Source organism: Chinchilla lanigera, unplaced genomic scaffold (assembly GCF_000276665.1).
Source record: "Chinchilla lanigera isolate Chin_1 unplaced genomic scaffold, ChiLan1.0 scaffold00082, whole genome shotgun sequence".
Taxonomy (NCBI): Eukaryota; Metazoa; Chordata; class Mammalia; order Rodentia; family Chinchillidae; genus Chinchilla; species Chinchilla lanigera.
In genome coordinates, this window is record NW_004955483.1 from 2,000,544 (window position 1) to 2,025,508 (window position 24,965).

A 24,965-nucleotide genomic window follows, 5' to 3' on the forward strand; every position below is an offset into this window, starting at 1 on the left:
TTTTTGGTTTTTCTCCGGTACCGGGAACCGAACTCACGACCTTGCGCTTGCCAGGCAGGCGCTTTGCCGCTGAGCTAAATCCCCAGCCCCAACATTCCTGCTTTGTAATTAAGAGAACAAGAACACAGGAAACAGCCCAGATGTAAAAAAAAAAAAAAAGATTGAGCACCACCATAAACCATGTGACTCTGAACAGTATTTATGGACGGTCACCCCACAACAGTGGAACATATGTACTTTTCATGGACACCTCAAGCATTTACCAAGAAAAATCATATCCTGGATTTTAAAACAAATCCTAATGAAGTTAAAATCACATGAAGCATGTTTTCTAATCATAATAGATTACACCAAAAATCAAGAAAACATAACTGGAAAATCCAAATACTTAGAAATTAAACAACCTCTAAATAATCCATGGGCTAAGGAGGACGTCTCATGGGGAAATAGAAAATATTCGGATGTGGGAAAAAAAAAAAGAAAAAAAAGATGTCAAAATCTGTGGAACCTGAGAGTGGTATGTTGCCATGTGTCTGTATTCTCAGTAACTTAGGAGGTCACGGTAGGAGGAGAATTACTGGAGACCAGCCTGGGTGACATAGCAAGACACTATCTCAATAAAATAAAATAAAATAATAAAATAAAATGTGAAATATTGCCAAAACAAATGCTTACAGACATTTTATAGCATTAAATGTTTATGAGGTAAAAAATGTCCCAAGTCAACAATCTAAGCTATCTTTAAAAAATGTTAAAGAAGGGAAAAATAAATACAAAGAAAAAAAGGATTAAAAAGATATCAATGGAATTAAAAACAGAAAAACAAGAGAGAAAAACAGTGAAATTGTTTAACAGTAAAAACTGATTCTTTGGAAAGATTAAAAAAATTGGTAAACCTTTAGTCAGACTAACCAAGAAAATAAGAAGAGACAAGTACTAATACCAAGAATTGAAAGAGCTGATAGTTCTTTTGACTTCACAGGTGTTAAAGGACCAAGAAATCATAAAGCAGTTCTGTGAGTGTAAGAGTGACTCAGATGAAACCAACAAATTCATAAAAAACCACAAACTGTCAAATCTCATTCAAGAAGAAATTGTTTAAAAATTCCAAAATTGAGAACTCTAAGCTCAAATTATTTTACTCTAACTCTTTAAAGTAACACCAATTTTAATATTCTTTTGCAGAAAATAGTAGAAAACACTCTTAATTCATTCCATAAGGCCAGTATTATCCTGATACAGGAAAGAGACAAAGACCTTGTAAGAAACTATAGACATCGTGAGCACAGAACAAAATCTAAAAAAGACTAACACAATGCAACTAAGGGTGGCTTATTGCAGGGATCAAAGCTATTTCAATATTTAAAACACGATCCACCAAAACCATCATATTAGCAGACTAAGGAGAAAAAAAGATCTCATGGTTATATCAGTTGATGCAGAAAAAGTAGTTGACAAGCTTCAAGGCCCAATCATAGTTAAAACCAACACCAAAAACTAGTCATTGAGAAGTGGAAATAGAGAAAAATCCTGAACCTCTTAAAAGGCATCTTTAATAACCCACAGCTAGAACTCTACTTAACAGAGAAAAACAGTTCTTCCATGATGATTGGGAGCGAGCAAGGGCGACCACTCCGAGCACCTCTGGTCAGCATCCTCTTAGAAGCCCAAGTCCCTGGAAGAAGGGAGGATTAATGAATAAACTGATACAGGTAGAAAGGAAGAAATGACACTGTTCCTATTCACATACAATACATTGTCTACATGAAATACAAAACCTACAAAAATTTTTTAAAACTAATGATTATAACAAAGTCACAGGATACGTAACAAACATACAAAAACCAATTGCATTTATACATATGGATAGCAAATATGAAGAAACCTAGAAGTTTAAAAGATATCACTGATAATAGTTTCAAGAAATTAAATAGTTCTAATATTAACAAAACACGTGCAGGATCTGTGTACTGAAAACTACCAAGTGCTAAAGACAGAAATGGAACAATATACCATGTTCATGAATTCAGATTCAATATAATTCAGGTTTTCATGATCCCCAAATGAATGTACTCATTCAGCACAAAACTCTATCAAAATCCTAGCAAGCTGCTTTATAGCTATAGATAATCTCTAAAATTTATTTCAAAAAGGCAAAGAAATAAGACTAGTCAAAACAATTCTATAAAAAAATTGGAGGATGCAATCTATTCAGTGTTAAGACAAACTACAGAGGTACAATAATCATAATTGTGTGGAGTTAGCACACCTACATCAATAGAAGAAGCAAAAAATCTACAAGTCGAGCCACCCAAATCTGGCCAATTCATTTTTTTCTTTACAAAGATGTAATTTGGGGAAATTCAAATGCAAAAAGCCAATTCAATAAAAGATAGTCTTTAACAAAGGTTATTGGAGCATCTGTGCATCTATATGCCAAAAAATGTACTTCTTTCTAAAACCCAATCCATACAGAGAAAGTAAGTAAAGATGGATCATAGATATATATGTAAACATTTTAGAAGAAAATAGAGAAAATCTTAGTGCCCACGAGTGACCCCGGTGTGATGACTTTATCTGTAATCCCAGGCCTCTGGAAGGTTGAGGTGGACAGATATAAATTCCAGCCCAGCCTGGGCAACTTAGTGACTAAACAAGACCTTGTCTCAAAAAGTGAAAAAGGTCTGGGATATAGCTCAACGTGAAGGCCTTGCATTCAATCCCCAGTACCACAAGCACACACAAAAAAAGCCCACAAGTTGGGCAGAGACTTATCAGATATGGAATCAAAAGCATAATCCAAAAAGAAAAAAAAATTATAAATTGTACTTTATCAAAATTTATAAATTTTGCTTTATGAAGGAAACTCCTAGAAGAATGGGAAGACTAACTGTAGACCTTGAGAATATATTATGGAAGGATATCTGAGAAATGCATGTATGATATTCATTCAGAATATTTGATAAGCTCTTTAAACTCAAACCTGGGAGCACAATTTAAAAATAATCACTTAAAAATCAAGAAAATTAAAAACGGGCAAAAGATTTTAACAGACACTTTGCCAAAGATGATTTAATGGTGGCAGATAAGATATGAAAAGATGCTCAACAGAGGCTGGGGATTTAGCTCAGCAGCACAGCGCCTGCCTGACAAGTGCAAGGTCGAGAGTTCGGTTCCTGGTACCAGGAAAAAAAAAGAAAAGATGCTCAACATTAACCACTGAGGACACGCAAATTACTGCTATAATGGCATAACTATTAAAATTAACAGCATTCTGGACAATTAGCAATACTGACTTACGGCAAGAAGTTTTTGTGAATGCCAAGTGGTATGGTCATTATAAGTATGAGTCACTGTGCTCAGCCTACTTTTTGTATTTTTGATAACTATTCTGACCAGAGTAATACCTCGGTGTGGTTTTTATTTGTATGTCCCTGATAGCTAAAGATGTTGAATGATTTTTCATACAATTATTGGCCATTTCTACTTGTTTAAGAGATATTTATATAATTCATTTGCACATTTATTGGTTAAATTATTCATTTAGCACCAAAATTTTTAAGTTTCTTATATACTTTAGATGTTAATCCCCTACCAGAAGAGTAGCTGACAGAGTTTTTCTCCCACTCTGTAGATGACTCATTATTGATGTGTTTAGGTTTTCTATACCCTTTTTTTTCAATTTCAGTATCACATATGTTTCAAAATTTGTTCACTTCTGCTAGATTTTCTAACTTATTGGCATATAATTTCTTCATAATATCCTGTCATGATTCTCTGGATTTCAGTGGAATCTGTTATACTGTCCTTTTTTCTTTTATTAATCCCCTCCCCTTTCCCCTCTCCCTCTCTATCTTGGTTAGTTTGGGTAAGGATTTGTAATCTTTACTCTTTCAAAGAGCTGATTCTTTGTTTCATTGATATTTTTTCTTTTAGTATCCATTTCTTTTTTTTTCTTAAACATATAATTATTTATTGCCATGAAAAACTGTTTGGTCCAGACTGATAGCTATATTATAAAAGGTAGATTAACAGTTTGGTACATTAAATAGAAATGTTATTTGCATAAAAAGGACACGTTCAGTTTTATAGAACATCTATAGTTACTACAATGAAATGCAGTTAATGAAAGTCACACATTCCTAATTAAAAAGTATTAAAAGTTTACTTTAATGCCTTCCTGTTTCTCTTTGATAGCAATTATATTTTCCACACAAGGAATAATATTGAGGGCATGCCTTATAATTTTAAGAGTGGATAATACAATCAGACCCATCAAAACATTCATGAAATAGTTTGCAATGCAATGACTCTAAAGTGATAAAGAGACCTGAAGAACAAAAATGACTTGAATAGAATGGAAATCTATGTAGCTGGACAGGTATCAGCTAAGTTGAATTTATCAGAGTTGGTATATCCTCAAAGAAACAAACTAGTAAAGTGAAAGGGAAGAAATACACCAGTTCCTATTATTTCATGTGAAAAGAATGGCTAACTCTATGAATAGTAACACAGGTAAATAGTAAAGACAGGTTTTTAAACAAGTGCTTTTTCTTTTTTTAAAAATTAAGTTTATTGGTACATTTTACATATACATTTTAGATATACATAATGATCGTAATCATCATAGAGAATTTGTACCTGTACATGATATATTTTGATTCTTCTTTTTTTCCAATCCCCTCTCCTCCCTCAAGTCCTTCTTTCCCTCCTTATTTACAAAGCTCCGTTTCCATTTTATTCTTTTCACCTTTTCTCTTCCTTTCCCCTTCCCCTACCCTGGTTCCTCTTTCCTCTTCAACAGTTTCTTCCTATTTTACAATATTGTACATTTTGGTCCTTATTTACTCTTTCAATTTCATACACCAGGGGGACAATGCAATTTTTATACACATGAATCCAAGTTATTTCACTTAAGAGTATGGTCTCAAATTGCATCCATTTACCTATAAATGTCTCAAGGTCATCCTTCTTTATGGCAAAGTAGTATTCCGCTTTATTTTTTAAAAAACAACTTTTTTTTTTATCCATTCCTCAACTGATGAGCATTTGGGTTGTTTCTAAGATTTAGCTATTACAAACTGTGCGACTATAAATATGAGTCTGCATATATCACTGTGGTATGATGTTTTTAATTCTTCCAGGTAGATACCCAGAAGGAGAATAGCTGGGTTGAATGGGACCTCTAATCCTAGTTTTTTGAGGAAACTCCATACTGATTTCCACAATGGCTGCACCAGTCTACACTCCCACCAACAGTGGAGAAAGGTTTCTTTTTCTCCACAACCCATCCAGCAATTGTTACTGGTTGATTTCTTGACAACAGCCATTCTTTCTGGAGTGAGATAGATTCTCAGCGTTGTTTTCATTTGCATCCCTCTAATAACCAGTGATGCTGAACTTTTTTCATATATTTATTTGCCATTTGTATTTTTCATCTGAATACTGTATAGTAATCTCAGATACCCATTTGTGTATTGGATCTTTAAATTTGGGGGGGTTGAGTTTTTACAATTCTTTATATGTTTAGATATAAGCCCTCTGTCTGAGGGACAACTGGGTAAAATTTTTTCCCACTCTGTGGGCTGTCTTTTCACTCTGTTGGTGGTTTCTTTTGATGTGCAAAATCTCTTTAACAGGATGAGATTGCAGTCAGTGATTCTTTGTATTATTTCCTATGCAGTTGGGGTTTTGTTCATGAAATCTTTGCCTGCACGTCTCTCTTCAAGAGTTCTCCATATTCTCTCTTCCAGCATATTTAGTGTGTCTGTTTTAATATTTAGATCCTTGATCCATAGGAATCAATCTAACAAAGAAAATTAAAAATCTGTATATTGAAAATTACAGTACTCTGAAAAAGGAGATACAAAAGAATATCAGAAAGTGAAAAGATATACCTCGCTCATGGATAGGAAGAACCAACACTATGAAAATGGCCATACTACCAAAATTGTTATACAGATTTAATGCAATCCCAATAAAACCACCACTAACAAACCTCACAGAACCAGAGAAAACATTCTTAAAATTCATTTGGAACCAGAAGAGGCCTAGAATAGCAAAACAATTCTTGGTAATAAATGCAAGGCAGAGGGCATTATAATTCCTAACTTGAAATTATACTTCAAAGCTACTGTGATAAAAACAGCATGGTACTGGCAAAAAGACCTAAGGATCAATGGAATAGACTAGAAGACACAGAAACAACTGCAAACCCATTCACCCACCTTATCTTTGACAACAGAGCCAAACACATTCACTGGAAGGAAGATAGCCTCTTTAATAAATGGTTCTAGGAAAACTGTCATTCCACATGCCAAAGACTAAAACTAGACCCATGTCTTTCACCATGCACTAAACTAAAATTGAAAAGAAGTGCTTTTACTTGAGATATCAGAATTTGTTATCTGGTTTAACTGGCCAAATAAAGTAAGGAAGTGTTTCCCTCTTCTGTTTTTCTCCATTTCTTTCTGGTCTGATCTTTATTTCTTTCTTCTACTGATTTGTGGTTTTTATTTTTTCCTGAGGCCTTGAAATGTATCATTTAGTTATTTGAGATCTCTCTTTTTTTTCAAATGTAGACACCTATATCTATAAACTTTCCTCTTATAACTGCTTTTGCTGTGTCCAATTGCCTCTGCTAGATTGTGTTTCTATTTGATTCATTCTATAAATTTATAAATTTCCCCCCTAATTTCTTCAAAGACACACTGCTCATTCAAAAGTGTATTATTCAATCTTTGTGTATTTGTATATTTTTTGAGGTTTCTGTCAGTTTCTAGTTTATTCAGTAATGATCTGATAATATGTGTGAAATTATTCTACTTTTTTCTTTATCAAGATTTGTTTTATGTCCTAAAGTATGCTTTATTTTGGAGAAATTTCTTTGAACTGATGAAAAATGTATATTTTGTAGCTCTCAGATGAAATATTCTATAGACATTTGTTAAGTTCACTGACCTATAGTGTAATTTGACACTGATGTTTCATTTTTGTGTATGTGAAAGTTCTATCTACTAGCAAGGGTGGGAAATTGATATCACCCAATACTGCTAGATTGGGTCCTATCCCTTTATGTTCTGTAGCGTTTAAATTGGATGTTCTGATATTAAGTTCATATATACTTACAATGGTTATATCTTCTGGATAGATTATTTCCTTTATAAGTATATAGAGACCTTTGTGTCTTCTTACTTAATTGTGCCTCAAACTCTGTTTTGTTGGATATAAGTATAGCTACTCCTGCTTGCTTTCAGATTCCATTTAACTAGACCATCATTTTTCATCATTTTATGTTCATTCTGAAACAGAATTATCCTTAAAGAATAGCTTAAGCCATGGTAGTTAAATCAAGCATATTTAAGTCACATTTGTGATATGATCAAATTTTGTCATATGCACATTTCACGGAATTCAGAATCTTTTGAGAAAATACATAAATGTATCTATGCACTGTGTAGTATTTGGAGCCTAATTTTATTGTTTTAGGTGCTAAGAAAAATCTTATAGATGTTTAAGGTCTGCTTTTATAAGATTTCAATGTTTAGATATAGGATTTATTTGGTGACTCATTCCCCATCTATAATGCTTTTATTAGCAAGTGGCATCTGCTCCACAGAGACCCCTGTGATGATGCCCATGGGCTGTGTGTAGATAGGGGATGTGTGTGTCATCTTGTTAAATGAGCATATTTCTCTGTATTAACCTGAATGCACTGGTTAATAAAGAAATCAAACTGTGAGGTAAGTTTTTATGACAATGACTATGTAAAGATAGCATATCACTTCCTGTTCACTAGATTGTAGCAATGCAGTAAGATGAGCGATCTACCTAGAATTTAGTTCTGTTCCTGTTACCATTTATTGGGGCTAATCATCTGAAATCCTTGGACTTCATTGTTCTTCTCAGGAGAACACAGCTCATCATGTTGAAGTTATTCTATATTCTCTCATCATGTAGCTACATGTGTGTAATTGATTATTGCAGATTTATTTCCTTCCTTTTAATCTTCTGGTTGATATTAACTAGTTGTCTCACATATTCCAATTTTTCTTCAGTAAGATTGACCCAAGAGTAAAGAAATAATTTCTTTCAGTTGCTACTGTTCCTTATCCATTCATTTATCATTCATGGAGTGGCACTGTGCTAAGCACTGAGACACTACACAGAAAATGATTGTCTTTTGGGTTATGGTTTCCTAGAAAAGCAAAACAACTATAACACTGGGTGCTGAGTTATGGCATGCAAGGGGAAGCAGATTGGGTGAGAAAATGACTACTGGGTGAGGCTTAGAGAACTATGAATAGGACTAACCTGCAAAGATGGAAGGATGTTTAGCTGAGAGAGTAGAGTTCAGCACAAGGGACAGGGTATGAAGAGCAAAGAGAAAGGGCAGTGAACCAGAGAGGAACTCGGTACCCATAATGCCTGGGCTTTGGGTCTTATCCCAATGGACTGAGAAGCCAGATCTAGGATTCCAGTGATTGCCAGGGATATAGCTCAGTGGCATGGCACCTTCCATGGCAAGCATGAGGTCGTGAGTTTGACTCCCGGGAAACACCCCCCAACAAAAAAAAAGGATTCCAGTGAGGGACATGACACAATTAAATGTGCACTGGGGATAGTAGATTGTACATCCATGTGGTGGGAAAGGAAAAATTCATTTGATCCTGGAGACCAGTTGAAAACCATTACCATAACCTAGGCAGGAAGTGGAATGGCAGCAGGAAGTGGGAAGAGAATTCAGGTAAAAGCAAGACTGAGGTGGTGAGGTTGCAAAGACTGGAAGATGAATTGGAGGAGAAGGGCACTTCTCTATGGAACACTTAAAATCTTAGCATGATGCAGCCTTTGAAAGTCATTAAAAGCCAGATATCTATGTGTGAGTAGTTGGCAATGTTGCCCTTGGTACCTACATACCCTTCAGAGCATGGCATTGAGATATTGATAGTATTTAGAGAAAGAGACAGAATCAAGAAATTGTGGACCTTTGTGAACACCACAGAGTATGCTTTAAGAAGAGTAATTGACAGTGACATGACTCCAGAAGGGGCAGTCAGATGCAGAATGACCAGGTCGGTAGTGACCATTCTGAGGGTGACAGTAATAAGAAGATGAGAAAAAGTAGTGGCACTGCTTTAAACGAAGTGCTGCAATAACTGGAGGAGAGTAATGTGAGTGGGGAGGGAAAAGACACCAACGTTTTTGTGTGCAATGACAATGTCTTTACTTGTGTCTGCAAAATTAATTCCAAGTCATGAGTACTGTATCTCACGTAGTGCTATAGAAATACAAATATTTATGTTTGAGGTGTGGCAGAAAACTATGGTGAATGTTTAAATTTAGAGAATGATTATAGTAAAAGACACATTGCTATTAATCCCCCTCACACTTCCAACACACTTATCTCATCATCCTTACTGCTTTCTGAAGCAGTCTGGAAGTTCTCTTTTGTGAGTGTCTTTAGTTGCAATCTCCTGGTAGCCTCAGTGCTCTGAATGGATTTAAAATATTTACCTTTCATGGTCAGTTTGACCACAGGGAAGAACCAGAAGTTTCATGGTGCCAGAGCCAGTGAATAAGGTGCATGAGGACACACTGTAATGTTTTTCTGAGCTACCTTTTTTGTACGATGGCACTTAGCAGCAGCATTGACCGTATTTTTTATCACATATTGTAAAGATAGGAAAGAGGACTTGCAGAACTTCTTCAGAAAGTGACAATAATAATGGAATAAGTATGTTTGAAGTTAGAGGGCATATTCTGAGGAGGATTAATAGCAAATATGTCTGTTACTGAAGTAAACTTTTAAAAAATTTCTACGCTTACCATATATTTTGATTGCACATTGTGTGTTTTGTCTATCTGACCAAAAATATTAAGTCTGGGAAACTAAACTGTAGGCTAAGGAAGCAGAATTGCCTTTAATAGAAATGTCTCTCTGGATATTTTTTTTTTGGTACCGGGAATCGAACTCAGACCTTGCACTTGCAGGCAGGCACTTGTGATACTGAACTATATCCCTAGCCCTGTCTCTCCAGATAAACTGACAAATCTATCTTCTTTGGTTCTCTCTTTTTCTGTCCCTACCCACCTGATTCACCTGACAGTATGACATTGAAATGGACATGTTACAGCTTTGTGAGAAAGGTGGTTGTTTGGGAGACAACTACCTCTGATTAGTAGCACAGTTAAAAATTAAATCTCAAAAAGGATTATGTGTGTTCTTTTATAACAGGTACATTTTTTGTTTGTTTGTTTGTTTTGGTTTTGGTTTTTCTCTGGTACCGGGAACCGAACTCACGACCTTGCGCTTGCCAGGCAGGCGCTTTGCCGCTGAGCTAAATCCCCAGCCCCCTATAACAGCTACATTTTTCATGGTTTTGAGCACAGAGAATTCTCAGACTGACTTCCAAAGTTGGGACAGGGCCCCTACCTCTGACCTCCTGTGAAGGTTGAGCCCCGGGCCGGTAAAGAGCTGGGGCTGAACTGCCTCCCAGTGGGGTGGCCTCTGGCAAGGCACCTGGTCTCTAAGCCTTAGTTTCCTTCTTTTAGCATGTGCACCGTAGTAGCAGATGTGTCATGACACACTTGTGAAATAAAAGCAATGTGTTCATGTTAAGACCTTTGTATAATGGTCCCCAATAATATTTAATCAGTCGATATGTTTAATATTAAATACAAGAGTACAATTTCTTGCTATTTATAGCAGTCTTTTGACATTTCATGTTGATTCCAGTCACTATGTGATTACACTTAGAAACAAAATATCTGTGTGACTTCTTTGTCTGTAATTTTTCTGACTGAGAACTTTAGCTCAAATGCAGCACAGGAAATTGTGTTTGTATCTTTGAGCCACATCAAAGTATAACATATGGTCTTTATTCTTCATGGTGTGAGTGGACGGGGGTTGGGAAGTGGAATTTAGAGAAAATAAAAAGTTCTGGCATCATAGTCATCAGAGCAGGCCTCAGAGAACAAATTTTCTTACATGGGATTATTCTTATTTCTCAGGTACATTAAGGAAACAAACATCAAAAATGACCCAAATCAGCTCAACAATCTTATCAGGAAAAACTCAGATATTGTCACATGGACCCCTCGACCTGGAGCCACCCTTGACCTAGGCAGGATGCTGAAGGACCCCACAGACAGGTTTGGTTTACACTCTTGTAGAAGATAAAAATGCTATATGAATATTTATAATATTATAAGAAAATAGAGGGCTTACCTCTTGTCTCTTGCCAGGTCCCTATTTTGCAGTAATTTTAAATTTTGTCAAGTAGTATACTAAACTTCTTACTCAGAAAGACCCACCCATCAGGTTATTAAATAGAAGTCTTACTATTTCAATAAAATAAGCTATCTAATAAATCTCTTTCAAATCTAGAGTGAAACAGTTTTTTCCCCCAAGCTTTTCATCCTATATAATAATTACTCAAATGATCTGAGATCAGGAAAACTCCTCATCTCTGAACCTTACTAGAGAGTAAAGAGTAAGTTGTTTTCTATATATATTAAGGGCCATTGATACAGCTCAAAAGTACATGCAAGTACATGTAAGCAAAAAGTACACGTAAGTAAAAAACAGTAAGAAAGTTCTCACACCAGTGCAAACATCGCCAACTGCCATTTCCATGAATAGTACATTTGAATGGGTCAGACTGCACTGGGAATGCAATTCAAGACAAATTCACATTGGTGTCCTCCACGTTTTTTTAATTATTTGTGTCGAGCCAAATGGAGCCATTTCCTCACCTTGGTTAGGCATGAACCAAACACATTGCCACACAGTGCACGCCCTTTCCCGGCCTCACCTCTCCTTATTGACATGGACCCCATCTGCTAACTTCTCATAGCAAACTCATTATCAGACCTGCTTGATTCTCCTCCACAAATCTTTCTCAAGTCCTTCACTCCTCTCCGCCTGGGCCTCAACTCCACCTCCTCCAGTTCTCGCCCGCATCCTGCAGTGGCCTCTGACCATGTGCGCCTCCTCCCGACTCGCCCGGGCCAGCTCCATCCTGGCCGTTGTCGGTCTGCAGCTCACAGTCATGGACAGACCACACCGTCAAAGTCACTGCTCACAACGAGCAATTCATTAAAATGAACTGAAAAACAATAGAATAGAAAATACCTGAGCACGTTGCATTTAACAAGGTTGTTTTCTAAATTTTAAAACTATTCCTTTGCCTATCTGGACTCAGATTCTTTTAGATCCCCCAGTGCCTGCAGGTTAAGAGTGAAAAATGTTTTTAATCATTTCTGTGATGAGTGAGCCTTCAAGAGATTGGTGTAATTCTCCAAAACCCTGTTTCCTGCCCTCCCGATCTATCCTATAGTCGTCATCCTGGCAGTCTGTGACTACCAGAACAATGGGCAGGGCTTTCACAAGTGCAGACCTTCAGGCTTCTCTCAGAGACTCGGTCAGTCGATCCAAGGCCGAACTCAAGATCTGCATTTGTGTCCTTCTGACACACCAGTGCATGCTGGGAAACCAGAACCACCTTTGTTGCGTTGTAGCACCAGCGCACAGTGCAGGGACACACCGAGATTGTGCATTTACCTGCCTTGCGAGGGAAGAGGACACAGAAAAGCTCAGTCCAGAATCTCCTGAACTTAGCCAGGTCCCAGAGACGAGAAGGAGGCTGCAGGTGAAAGGACCAGAGAACAAGGAAGGGAGCCCGCTCAGAGGGGGAGGCTTGTGCTGGGGAAAGAGATATAAATAGCATCATGGATTTGGCGAATGTGAGTATTTGAATGAGTGAATGAACGTATGCTGTTGGTTTAGGTGATTTATTGAGCTCCTTCTGTACACTGAGCATAGCTCTAGGTGCAGGAGATACAGCTGGAAAAGGCCTTCCTGTCCCGAAGCCACTCTGTGCCCAAGTGCAGGGCTGGAGAGCAAAGGCAGAGGAAAGGGATGTGACAGGAATGCCGCACTGAGCAGGGGCGGAAAGGCCTCATGAGCCACTCGAGGAACTGGTCCTGGGAGTAAGGGGAGCTCAGAAAGTTGTAACGCAAAGAAGAGCATTTCTGGGCTGTGTTTTAGAAAAGCCACTTGGGCTTTGCAGAGGAGAATGCACTGGGGAAGAGGCAGCAGCGTGGGACAGTTGGAGTCAGGAGGAGGCAGCTTTGTTCAGGAAGAGGCCAGTGAGGCTCTGAGCTATGACCCTCAAGGACCGGGAAAGGTTTGAGACCCACAAAGACGTGAGAAGTCTTAGGATTTGGTAAAGGACTTGTTACAGAAACCAGTCCCTCTGTAGCTCTGGGCACACAGCTGGTTGAATGTGTTCTTTTGAGAAGAGGGACTCTGCCTTGCTGACATGTCTTTACTAGACAGGTGCCTACTTCCCTGCTTGTGTCTGCCCTGTCCAGGCCCCATCCTGTGCTACGCTCAGGATTCAGAAGTCCATGTTCCAGGCAGAGCTCCATCCTCACATAGGATGTACAGAGCTTCAGGCCTGTGGGAGAGCTCAGCCACCCACATTGCTGGCTCGATTTCGAGATAAAAACCACTCCTGTCTGTCAGTTCTGCATTAGTACCATGAGAGCACCAACTATTCCAGACACAATATTCTACATACATCTCAAAGACTGGTGAAAGGCATTCACATATTCAACAGATACTTATGAGCCGATGCTGTATGCTCAGTCATAGTTGTTGCTTTCATCAGACCTTATTCTAATCTGCTGGGGAGGCAGGAGTGTGGAGACACAAAGTTAACGCAACCAAATTCCATTCAACATTTCCATAATTTAGTTATTTGGACCAAAGAGGTCCAGAGGAGTGGCAATTTTCCCCAGATATGAACTTCTTTTCTTCAAGTGAAATCTGGCTTAGAAATGCATGACTCAACCATGTACAGGACCCCCTCTGAGGCTGAGGCCAGTGTGGGGCCCCTGGGATCGTGTTAGCACCTTAAAGCCACCAGTCTATTGACCTTTGCTGTGTAAGTGCTAACCTTTGGTTTCATTACTTGTTGCATTTTTCTTTTCCTGTTTTCTCACCCTTATGTCTTTAAGCAAGGGCATTATAGAGCCTCCTGAAGGGACTAAGATTTACAAGGATTCTTGGGATTTTGGGCCGTATCTGAACACCCTGAAAGCTGCTGTAGAAGACGAAATCTTCCTTCACTCATCCTGGATAAAAGAATATTTCACTTGGGCTGGATTTAAGAATTATAACCTGGTGATCAGGGTATGCAGATGAATATTTGTTCCTTCTTTCTGTTTTATGGAAGTATAGGAAAGTCTCCATGTGTTTTCCAATTTGTGTCTCATGGAGCTTTCATAAAGCCCTACAAAACGGCTAGCAGAGAACAGACCTCGACAATGTGATCAACGGTCCCTCCTTGAAAATCAAGGACTATGCAGAAGGGAGCAGAGGGAGAAAAGGAGAGACAGACGGTTCAAAATTAACTTGCAACTCATTGCCGTCCTTTAGGAACATTTAGGTCTCACAGTCTTAGACTTAAAGACCTTGACCCCCTCACTGATACCCTTCTTCCATTTATCATGTTGTCATTTGTATAGATGATTGAGACGGACGAGGACTTCAACGCTTTTCCTGGAGGCTACGACTACTTGGTTGACTTTCTAGATTTATCCTTTCCGAAAGAAAGACCCAGCCGGGAGCATGCCTACGAAGAGGTAAGCAGCAGCCAGGGAGAGGGAGGCTCTTTGCTTTCCCTCCCTCCCTTCCTCTCTCACTTCCGTCTCCTCTCCCCCTCTCCTGCCTTCCCTCATTCTCTCCCTACCTCCCTTCCTTGCCCCTTCTGTCTCTCTTTCCTTCCTTCCAGAGAAGTTCCAAAGAGAGCACAGAGCATCGCTCACACCTTACTTTACTACTGTGTTTGTCACAACTAACAGACCACACTGAAGCCCTGTTGCTAACTGAAGTCCACGCTTGTCTCTGAGTTGTTTGTGAAAACTGCCTTCCGTACTCAGCTTCTCCCAAACACCAGCTTAGCCTCATCTGCTGCTAAACCTAGAACATCCACCTCTGCCTTCCTTGGCATCTGCCCAATACCGTCTCCTTCCCCAAGTGAACCTACCCATGTCTCTATAAGGAGAGTTAAGTCAGCATTTAAAATATTTGAAACAGGCCATTTCAAATATCTGAAGAAGTGTCACTTCCTCACAGCTTTTCATGATGTGTGTTGGATAAAGCCAACTGTGGCGGCCTGATGTCCAGGGCAGGGGCACAGTTTTAGAGACAGAGCTAAGATGGGGACTGGTGTCCTGGCCCTGCTGGCTGTGACTGCTGCTCACAAGGTTTTAAATGAGCTATTCAACCTGCCTGAGCCTTAGTTTTTTTCCTCCTCTTGGGCTGATTCCCAGTGTGTTGGATTAGACACATGATGCGTGTGAGCAAATATTGCAAATGTAAACTCCATAAGAATCATTAGAGTCAAGGACATAAAGTCTACACTTCAGTTTATTGTTTGTGGCACTTAAATGTGTCAGAACCCATTTTAGAGGGTTTTTATAACAGACATAATAGGAGTCTTCTTAAAATACATTTTAATAAGTTCACTTGTATTTTTATGTTTAGTACAGTACTTGCTATTGAGGAGAATGTTGTTGGAATTTCAGTAAAACCAGTAATTTACTACTTGACTTATGGATCTTAGAAAATTGAGATTTTACATAAAACCCCTGTGTGAAGTACAATATAGATGATGAATAGGTTTGCACTTTTTTCTGAGGTGGCGTCTCACTGTGCTGCCCAGGCTGCCTTCAGATGCCTGGCCTCAAGCAAGCCTCTGCTGCGTACCTGCCCCGTCACTGCCTCCAGACCCTGCCACCTCTTCCCATTCCTTGCTTCACCCCTTTTGGGGACTTTCTGCTTCACCAACAGCCTGAGAGGTGGGGTGCAGGAGCCAAGCTTCCAGTGTCTTGATCCCTGCATCACTGACAGCTTGGCTGGGCCTGTGATTCAGAAACCAGTCCTCATCCCTGGACACCTTGCTTCTGTGGCTTCCGTTGCCATTAATGCTGTTCAAAGGAGCATTGATGCCACACTGATCCTTCTTCCTTTGTTGGTGACTTTAAAACCAAACGATTCATCCTTCTTTCCCAATAAAAAGACTTTTGCACTCCCAAGGAGTTTTCCTTGAAGGCAAGGGTCATACATCTACAATACTTATGTAACTACAGAAAAAAATGCAGCCTATCCCTGCCTTACCTGTCATTACAGAGTGGCCACTGAGCAAGAGAATAGTGAGGCATGATCTTCTGCCAACACTGGCCATTGCCATGGTAACACCAGCTGTTAATTACAGCTGAAGTTTGTTTTCCGGTCTGATTCTGGGGGAAACGTGTTTACAGAGTAGCTTGTTGTGGATCTCAAAGACAAGTGAAGCTGGTGGGGCTGAGACAGGTGGGGAGGAATGCTGAAGGGCAGCCCGGATGAGCTCCTACTGATCGGTTTTCTTTTTTTTTTCTTTTTTTTCCGGTACCAGAGATCGAACTCACCACCTTGCACTTGCCAGGCAGGCGCTTATGCCCCTGAGCTATATCCCCACCCCTGTTCTGGTTTTCCAGAGAATGCGGAAACCTAGATTTCCATGTGAAATACTCAGCATTAGGCTGACACTACTTCAAGTTGTTATCAGGTCTATAGACTACAAAACAAGAGCCAGATTGTACTGAGTCTGGGGGTCACCTGAATGCCTTAACTTAGGAAAGTGAGGAGCCCACTAGTAGGCCAGGGGACCCCTAAGTGTGAAACACGGACGCCCTTGCTACAAGCACCACCAATGCGCCAGCTGCCCTGTCCTCTCCCAGCGCTGAATCCATTCATTCGCAGAAATGTCTGGATACATTCAGCAGGGAAATGTGCGTGGGGCTGAGGCGAGGCCATCTGTTCCTGGATGTACTTTACATTTGTCTGTCTCTGCTGTCACCCACGGTCCATCCATCCCCATTTCTCTGCATGCTATAGCCCAGACCTGCCTCTCCAGGCACTGTCAACCTGCTTTCCGATTCACTTAACTACTCGCAATCTCCTGTCAATGACTCCCTGCCCATTTTTCTCACTACAGCAGTTTACATCTGCATGACTGCTTTGTCACCATTCTGCTGAGATCTGGGACATACAGGACACAGGTCAAGTGTGGTATCTGTCCATCATTTTGAACCCCGAGGCCACTTCTTAGCATAGGTGACAATACACCCTTGTATTCCATTTCTCCCGGCCATTCCTCACCATTTTTATCAGAGACCCTCTTCCCCAGCTACTTTAATGTCCCTTCAGAATTCTGTGCTCAGACTGGTTTTGCTCATTCTCTTCCTGGGGGACACATCCGCTAGCATCATTTCTCTGCTAACAACTTCAACACTCTGCACATGCAGCCAGGGCTTCTCCCCGGCTCCCTCCACGATGCTCAGGCTTTACAGCCTGCCGGACACAGCCCGGGGCACCTCGTTTCCACCTGTTCCAACTCCAGCCCCTCATCTTCCTCCTCCAAAACCGGTCAGCCCCCTTTCCTGTCTGATTGTTGGCAGCGTCATTCCCCAAGTCAGCCAAGCCAGAAGCAGGGGTGTAATCTTCAATTTTTCCCTTTTTCTTTTTCCTCAAATCTAATCAGCCAACATGACCTCCTTTCACATCTGAAGTATTTTGTGACTCTATTCCCAATTCTCTCAGTGTTACTCTCTAGATTAGAGGTCAAGAAAGTCCCCTACACACACGCATACACACACACACACACACAGAGAGAGAAGAAGGTTATCCAGATACTGCATCCCTGCAGACAGACCTTATCCTCAGTCTTCCAGCCAGGGAATCATGTTTTTGAAGCTCCACTGGCAAAAGTACCCATCTTCTGTCCTATGGGGTACCTTTGCTTTACAATAGCTATGTTTGCCTTATAGGAATTGTTTGGGAAAGGGAAAGAAATGCCAAATAGTAATCTTTTAATCATTCTTTGTCTTTGAACAAACAACCTGTCATTTCTGAAAGTTTGCCTCTCCTGCCATCAGTGCGATATTTACCAGGAAAAAAGAGATACGAAGCAGGTACTAAGAAAACTCCTGTAAACCTGAACACGGGCACTGATAGGTTGTTAAAACCATGTCTAATCGTAGGCTGAATACCATCCTTTCAGGTTTTCTAAATTCCCCCTGTTCACAGTAGTCCCCTAACAGAGAAAAAAAGGTGTAGTAAGTGCAAGTTCGCACTTAGTTAATTAGCACACAGCTGAGATTAAGTCCTCGTTTTGCCGGTCTCTAATCCTACACTCCTTTGACTGTCTGATAGCTCCATGTCCACAGTGGGGGTTTCGGGGGGGTGCCGCCTTGACCACCTGATTTCTGGGGCTCCTGTTGGTGCAGACTGGACACACCCAGGCTGCCTTCAGATCTCAGGCTCTGCTCTGCCTCCACCTGTGGAACATTGATGTCAGCAGACATTTATTGAACACTTACTGTGCGCCAAGCCTCTTTTAAAGTATTTTATACACATTCACTCACTTAACCCTCACAGTCATTCAGTAAGGCCTGTTTTCTTATTATCTTCATTTTACACAGGAAGAAACTGAGGCACGGTTAGCAAAGTCACCCAGGGAGAACCTGGGTCTGAAGCTGCCATGTGATGCCAGACTCTGCGTGGAGGCACTGTGGCTCAGGGCTGCTGTCCACCCCGCTTTCCTTCCCTTGATTTCTGCTCAGCTTGAGGTCTGCCTTCTCCCTCAGCCCATGCTGTGTGCTTCCTGTCACCCCCAGGCCCCGCCAGAACGGGACACCCTGCAAATTGTTCCCTGTCTGTTTCAGATTCGGAGCCGGGTTGACGTCATGAGGTACGTGGTGAAGAACGGTCTGCTCTGGGATGACTTGTACATAGGATTCCAGACGCGCCTCCAGCGGGATCCTGACATATACCATCACCTGTGAGTCAGAGAACATCTTTTCCTGCCTGGGCCACTGCAGAGGTTGCTCAGGTGTACATAAGCAGTCAGTGACAGCCTGTGCCCCCAAGTCCTGTCAGATACGTGAGAGTCCCCCATTTGAGCTTCATTCCTTTGTTAGCTTTTTGAAAAGTAAACCTTATTAGCAAAGGACAAGATTTAAAAGGGTCATGTATAGCTTCATGTGAAATGTGTTCCTGATCACCTCTGGAAGTGGTGTTTGGTACAGGAAAGGCAAGGGCATTGGTAGAGGGAAGGAAAGGGTGTGTTTGCTAAGAATGAGGAGGACATTTATGTGCCAAAGACACGATCACCGAATTATAGTGGTGTCCTGTGTCACATGTTACCTGTGCCCAACCCTGAACATAACCTTGGAGGGCTAGTTGCTTTCTAGAAATGGCCCACTGAATTTCTGCTTCAAACTGTATAAGTTTATGATCCTATTTGGAGTACTTAAAGTGAAAGCTCAGAGATGGCAATTTCCATTTTTATATTTGCAAAATAATCACCCAAGGAGAGTGATTAATGTTGACTACTCATCATTACCACAGATCTACTGACATGTGTAGGTATTTAATGTTAAAATTCCAGCTATTTAAAACAGCTCAGAAAAACCCACTGTCTGGCATCTGTCCTGAGCTTGTAATTACAAGCATTCATTAAATTTATTTTTAAAATTTATTTCCCTTTGAATGTTTTAAAATTATACTTAAAAAGTTGTGCTTTTTTGTTTGTTTTGCTTTGTATTTTTTTGAAACAGGGTCTTGCTATATAGTTCAGGCTGGCCTCAAACTCACTGTGTTGCCCAGTGGAACTTGCTGGCCTGGAACTTGTGGTGATCCTCCAGCCTGAGTGCTGTATGCCACCACGCCCAGCTTTAAAAGTTTTAAAGATGCAAAATTATATAAAATATGAAATAAATAACCCCACCCAGCCCTCCCAGGAAACCTCATCTGTTCCTGCCGCACCCTCTACCCACCCTGAGGTGACTCTACTTCCTGCCCCACCCTCTACCCGTGCCTGGTGACATTTAAATGCAAGTGTCTTCCCAGCCTACTACCAGGTGCATCAGCATTTCTCTGGCTATATTTGTTTTCAATAAAACAAAAATAATAATATAGAGGGACAGCATTGTTATCGCTATGATTTTTTAATGCAGTCCCAGTACAGATGTTCTATAACTCCATCTCAAACATTTCAAATGTGATCCAAATAAGGATATTTACTCCTCAATCTCTCTTCACTATCCCTTGGTTGAGACACACAGGTCAACTGCAAACATTTCTTTTCTTTTCTTTTTTCTTTTTGGTACTGGAAACTGAACTCAGTACCTTGTGCTTGCTAGACAGGTGCTTGTTACTGCAAACATTTCAACAGCAAAAAAAAAAATATCCCAAGTTTTGTTCATTTTTAGTTGAGCATACACCTGACTTCTTGTTCTGGAAAAAAAAAAAAGAAAGAAAGAAAGAAAAGAAAAAAGAATGTGACAACTTTTAGGAATTCTGGAGATTTTTTTATGAAAGTAATTCATCTTAGAAACTTCCAGGGTATCAGTGCCACTGAAGACTGTCTTGTTACACTGTGCTTTGATAACAGTCATAAACAGAAGAGGGTGCCCTAGTAAATCCCGGGAAGTAGTCACAGCTCTATTTATTCTTGTTGCTCTTAAAATACGATTTGTGAGTTTACTAAGCTTTCTTTCATTATAAAAATAACATATATCCACTCTAGAAACTTTGAAAAAATATTTGTAAGTACAAACAGTAAAATCACAAATAATCTCATCACCCAAACGTATACTTTGATATCTGCCTCGTTCTTCATTTTCTTTTTACAATCACATACATAGGTACTTTTTTCATAAAAATAGGACAATGCTGCACATACTTTTATACCAGCATGTTTATCATAATAATCTCCCACATAATTCTATTTTCCCACATCATATTTTTAATGTCTGCCTACCCAACACCACAACAATATTCAGGCTCCACTTAACCGATCTTGCTGACCTTAAGTTGCTTCTAGCTTTTTGTACTTGAGACAGTGACTAGGCAAATGGATATGGAGGTGTCTCTTGCACATTTTCTTATGGATTTCCTTAGCGTGAACTCCTGGGAGCTGGGGATGTTGGTGCTAGATGCAGGACCCTCACATCATCCTTCAGGAAGCCAGTTCCCCTTCCCTCTCTGAGAGCACACACTTACCTGTTCCCTCATTAATGCCAGGTCCTAATGCTTTTGTGTGCAGCCTATAAATCTAGATTTTTTTTTCCCCAATGAGAATTTTTTAAAGCTGGGTTCATGCTATTATAAAGAAGACAAGACCCAGTCATCATGTTCTCAGGGACTGTGCTCAGTGCCCTAAAAATGCTAAGCTATGTGAACAGATACAAGCTTTCAGAAACACTGTTACAGAGAGAGCTGTGTACCAGGTACTAAAAAGAGCCTGGAAAAAATACAGGCATAGATATTTCTGAAACATGTTTCCCTGCTTTCTGTCTCTCACAGGTTTTGGAATCATTTTCAAATAAAACTCCCCTTAACACCCCCCAACTGGAGGTTGTTCCTCGTGCACTGTGGCTAGAGCAGCACTGGGGCTCCCAGGTAAGGAGTACTGTGGGCTGGGTACTACCCTGCCGTGCCTCCTGTGACCACACCAGTCCTAGAACCTGACTTGGGGGTGGGGCTCATTACAGGAACACTGAAATTTAAAAACAAGTAAATGAAACAGAGCGTAAGTACATCCACTCCAGAGTGCATAGAAGCTGTGGTCTGGTTGAAGGGAGCATGCAGCCAAATAACAAGCAAAGCAGAAATGGTTCCAGTTGCCAGTGAGAGTTCAGAACGAAATCCTGACCACATGAGGAAAAGCAGCAACAAAAATGCAAGACAGAGAAACTACAGACAATGAGATGGAAAGCATCCCCTCCCCATTTCCAATGTACTACTTTCCTTTCCTGGACTGATGGATCAGCTTGTTAGGTGCAGAGCAGATTTGACATTCCTTCTTCCTAAGGATTGAGATATGGTTTGTGAGTGAATGACAAGACCCGTTTTCACATGCGTGCATTTAAAGGACCATAGAATAGCACTGCAAAGACTAAATTCCTTGACTTATGCACTTACATGTTATGTTCATTTATTTCCCAAATGGCTATCTCTTCACACCCCACTGTAATAATATGGTGTTACTGATCTCTCCCATTAGATGCTGGTTTTCTTTGAGTCTGTGCCCTGGGCAGCCCTAGCCCTCAGCACAGTGCCTAGCATACCCATGATTTTACTGATAATATCCATTCAAGGATGAAGGGAACAAGTTCCGGTCTTCTGTGACCAGTGTGACTTTCCTCTTTGTTTCATACTGAAGTCTAGCTCAGTATGCTGGATCTTCCGGGTTGTGATTTTGAGCCATAGGGAATGCTAAGGACATTTACCCATGGCTGCATTACAAGGCTCACTGTCATGAGCACTGTGCTTATACAAACTGTTGGGAATACTCAGCAGAGAAGAATGCCTCTAGTGTTTTGTGATGACCAGGAGGAGCATGGTGGAGAAAATTTCCAGGGAAAGGGATGGGGCTGGTGAGTGGCTTAAAGGTTGAGTAAAGATTTTGTAAACTGCAAAGGTGATAGGTAGATTACTGCAGACAGAAAGGGCAGGTGAAGCTAAAAGACAGAAAATGCAGGGTGAGTGTGAGCCAAGGCACAGCTTCCTGGCATGGCAAGAAATGGTGGTGGTGTTGGGTAGGCAGACACCAGGACAGGGCATGCAAGGGAACCATGCAGAGGCCCAGATGCTGGGCACAGTCAGCAGCTGTAAAAAGAAGAGGCAGAAAAGCTAAAGAGGCAGCAGGTGGAGCACAGAGTCCAAGGTCTCAGCGATGGAGCAGTTCCAGGAGAGGGTGGCTTCACGGTGCCTGTGTCTAAGTGGTGGGCTAGCAGAGCGGAGGTCCATGTGTCCATGTGGAAGTAGCTTCATTAAGCGGGCAACAAGGCATGGTCAGCATGCCACACTTGGGGCTGACTTCCACAGTTACAGTTCTGGCTCTGTTAGCCACCATGTGACCTTGGGCAGGTCACAGTTGTCACAGGTGTGGAACCTGGCACATGGTAAGTGGACAAGAGATGCTAACCTTGGCGAGCTCACGAACTGAGCAGACAGTACGGGACCCACAGACAGCCAGTGGTGACTTGCAAGGACTCAGAGTCATATTCCAGCTCTATTCTCCCTTTCCTTAAAGCATCTATATAGCTTGAAATAGACAGTAGATAGAAAAACGTGCCCCAAAGCAGTAAGAAATGAAAAGGACAAAAACGAGACCCACGCTGTTGCTCATGAGTCATATCTTTCACAGGGCTACCAGACAACATGGAATATTCAAGACTTTACTGGTGCTTCACTTCAATCCAAGAACTTTATGCCAAAGAGGCTGCTTTATGATATCAGTGAGTGACCACATGGTGCCTAGGTGAGATGTCTGCACGTCTCACAGTTGTGGATAACTACACAGCACATTCCAAGACATTTTACCGGGGATGGGGGTGTAACTTGGGGGTAGAGCATGTACTTAGCATGTGCACTTCCCTGGATTCCACCCCCAGGACACACACACACACACACACACACACACACACACACTATTCGGCACCAAATTCTCTGTGAAAAGAATTAATGAAACCAACAGGAACAAGCTCTGTGTGTAAAACACATTACAACGAAAGGTGAGGTGAATTGAATCCACCTACGGAAAAAACAGGAAAGAAAAAACTTCCAGGATGAGGATGAAAATAAAAGCCAAGAGGAAGGAGAGCAGGTGATGAGTTAGAAAGGAAACAGAAGAAAGGGAAGCAATAGAGCAACGTGAGGCTGAAGGATGGGCTAAGAAGAGGTGAGATCGAGATGAACATAAAAACAGATCTTTCGTTCTGTTGAATGGATCCGTTCCACAAATAGGGCCCATGAAAATAGTCACACTAGAAAGGTTCCTAGACTGTTCTCAGCTTTGCAGAAAGCTTTGTTGAAACACATGTTTACCAAACTGAGGCTGCAGAGGCTGCCCTGAGAGGACACATTTCATTATGCCTGAAAGGCTTTCGATTCAGTTATAAAACTTGTCATTCAACACAGCTTATTAGTTGTAATAGTTAGGTAGCTCTTTGGTTAGTAAAAGATATAACACTAATCATAAAATGGGTTTGGCAGATAAACATCTTTTGCAATCAATGGAAAATTAAAGATCTGTATCTTTAAAAAAAGAGTAACTCCCTCTTCTGAAATCTTTAAAAAAATACAAACCATTATTTCAATGGTTGAAGTAGGCAACTGATTTGCCATTTTTTCTCTGTAGTTTATGATATTCATATGATCATTTAGGACATAGAGTTCCGTTCTTAAGAAAACATGATTGTCAACTAGGTTTGTGATTCACATGTTATTATTCTAGAACACACTACTGATTAGCACACATCACGTCTGTCTTCCAATTATACAACCTACCTCTTTAATGATGAAGACACAAGAATCTGCTGGTACAATCTGCCCCTTTAAATCCCTGTTGTCATACTTGGTCATTGAAAAGCTGATTCTCTCCTATTGATTAACATCAATACCAGTAACGTTTGATTACTCTGGCTTACCTCATACTTTATACAAATAGAAATGCTTGGAATGGAAGAATGATATTTTGTGATTTACCCTGTACTGTAAATTATTCAATTACCAAGAATGTGAAGTATACCCACAGAATATACTGTGTGTTCAAATGTATATGATCTGTGAATAAATAATTTTTTAAAAATTATTTTAAAATAAGAATTTGCTTTTTCTGCAGCAGTCCTATCTGTTCTCATGTTACTTTTGGTGTCCTCTCCTGCTAGTGTTGGACCCCAGCCACCCCTAGGCATCAGCAGGACCTCAACTCTTGGACCCAGCATCCCTCGATGTCCTTGTATTCCTTTTTCCCTTTTCCGCTTCCTCCTGTGCACCCCTCACTACCTGCTCCCTCCTCTCGGATCTGCTCTCTCCCTTCCATTACTCAAATCACCCTTTCAAC

General features: G+C 40.5%; 1 protein-coding gene across 6 annotated transcripts in view; it reads left to right on the forward strand.

Annotated features, from left to right (window-relative positions):
* The window catches only part of LOC102005144 (cytidine monophosphate-N-acetylneuraminic acid hydroxylase), a 188,869-nt gene extending 164,156 nt beyond the window's left edge, over positions 1-24,713 (forward strand). For all 6 annotated transcript variants that reach the window (XM_013503836.1, XM_005403351.2, XM_005403352.2 and 3 more), the window contains 6 exons: positions 11,014-11,154; positions 14,026-14,200; positions 14,536-14,652; positions 18,778-18,893; positions 21,422-21,517; positions 23,268-24,713. In XM_013503836.1, coding sequence (XP_013359290.1) covers positions 11,014-11,154; positions 14,026-14,200; positions 14,536-14,652; positions 18,778-18,893; positions 21,422-21,497 — 625 coding nt within the window. In that variant the 3' untranslated portion in view covers positions 21,498-21,517; positions 23,268-24,713. The remainder of the gene's footprint in view (positions 1-11,013; positions 11,155-14,025; positions 14,201-14,535; positions 14,653-18,777; positions 18,894-21,421; positions 21,518-23,267) is intronic.
* The last annotated feature ends 252 nt before the right edge of the window (positions 24,714-24,965 follow it).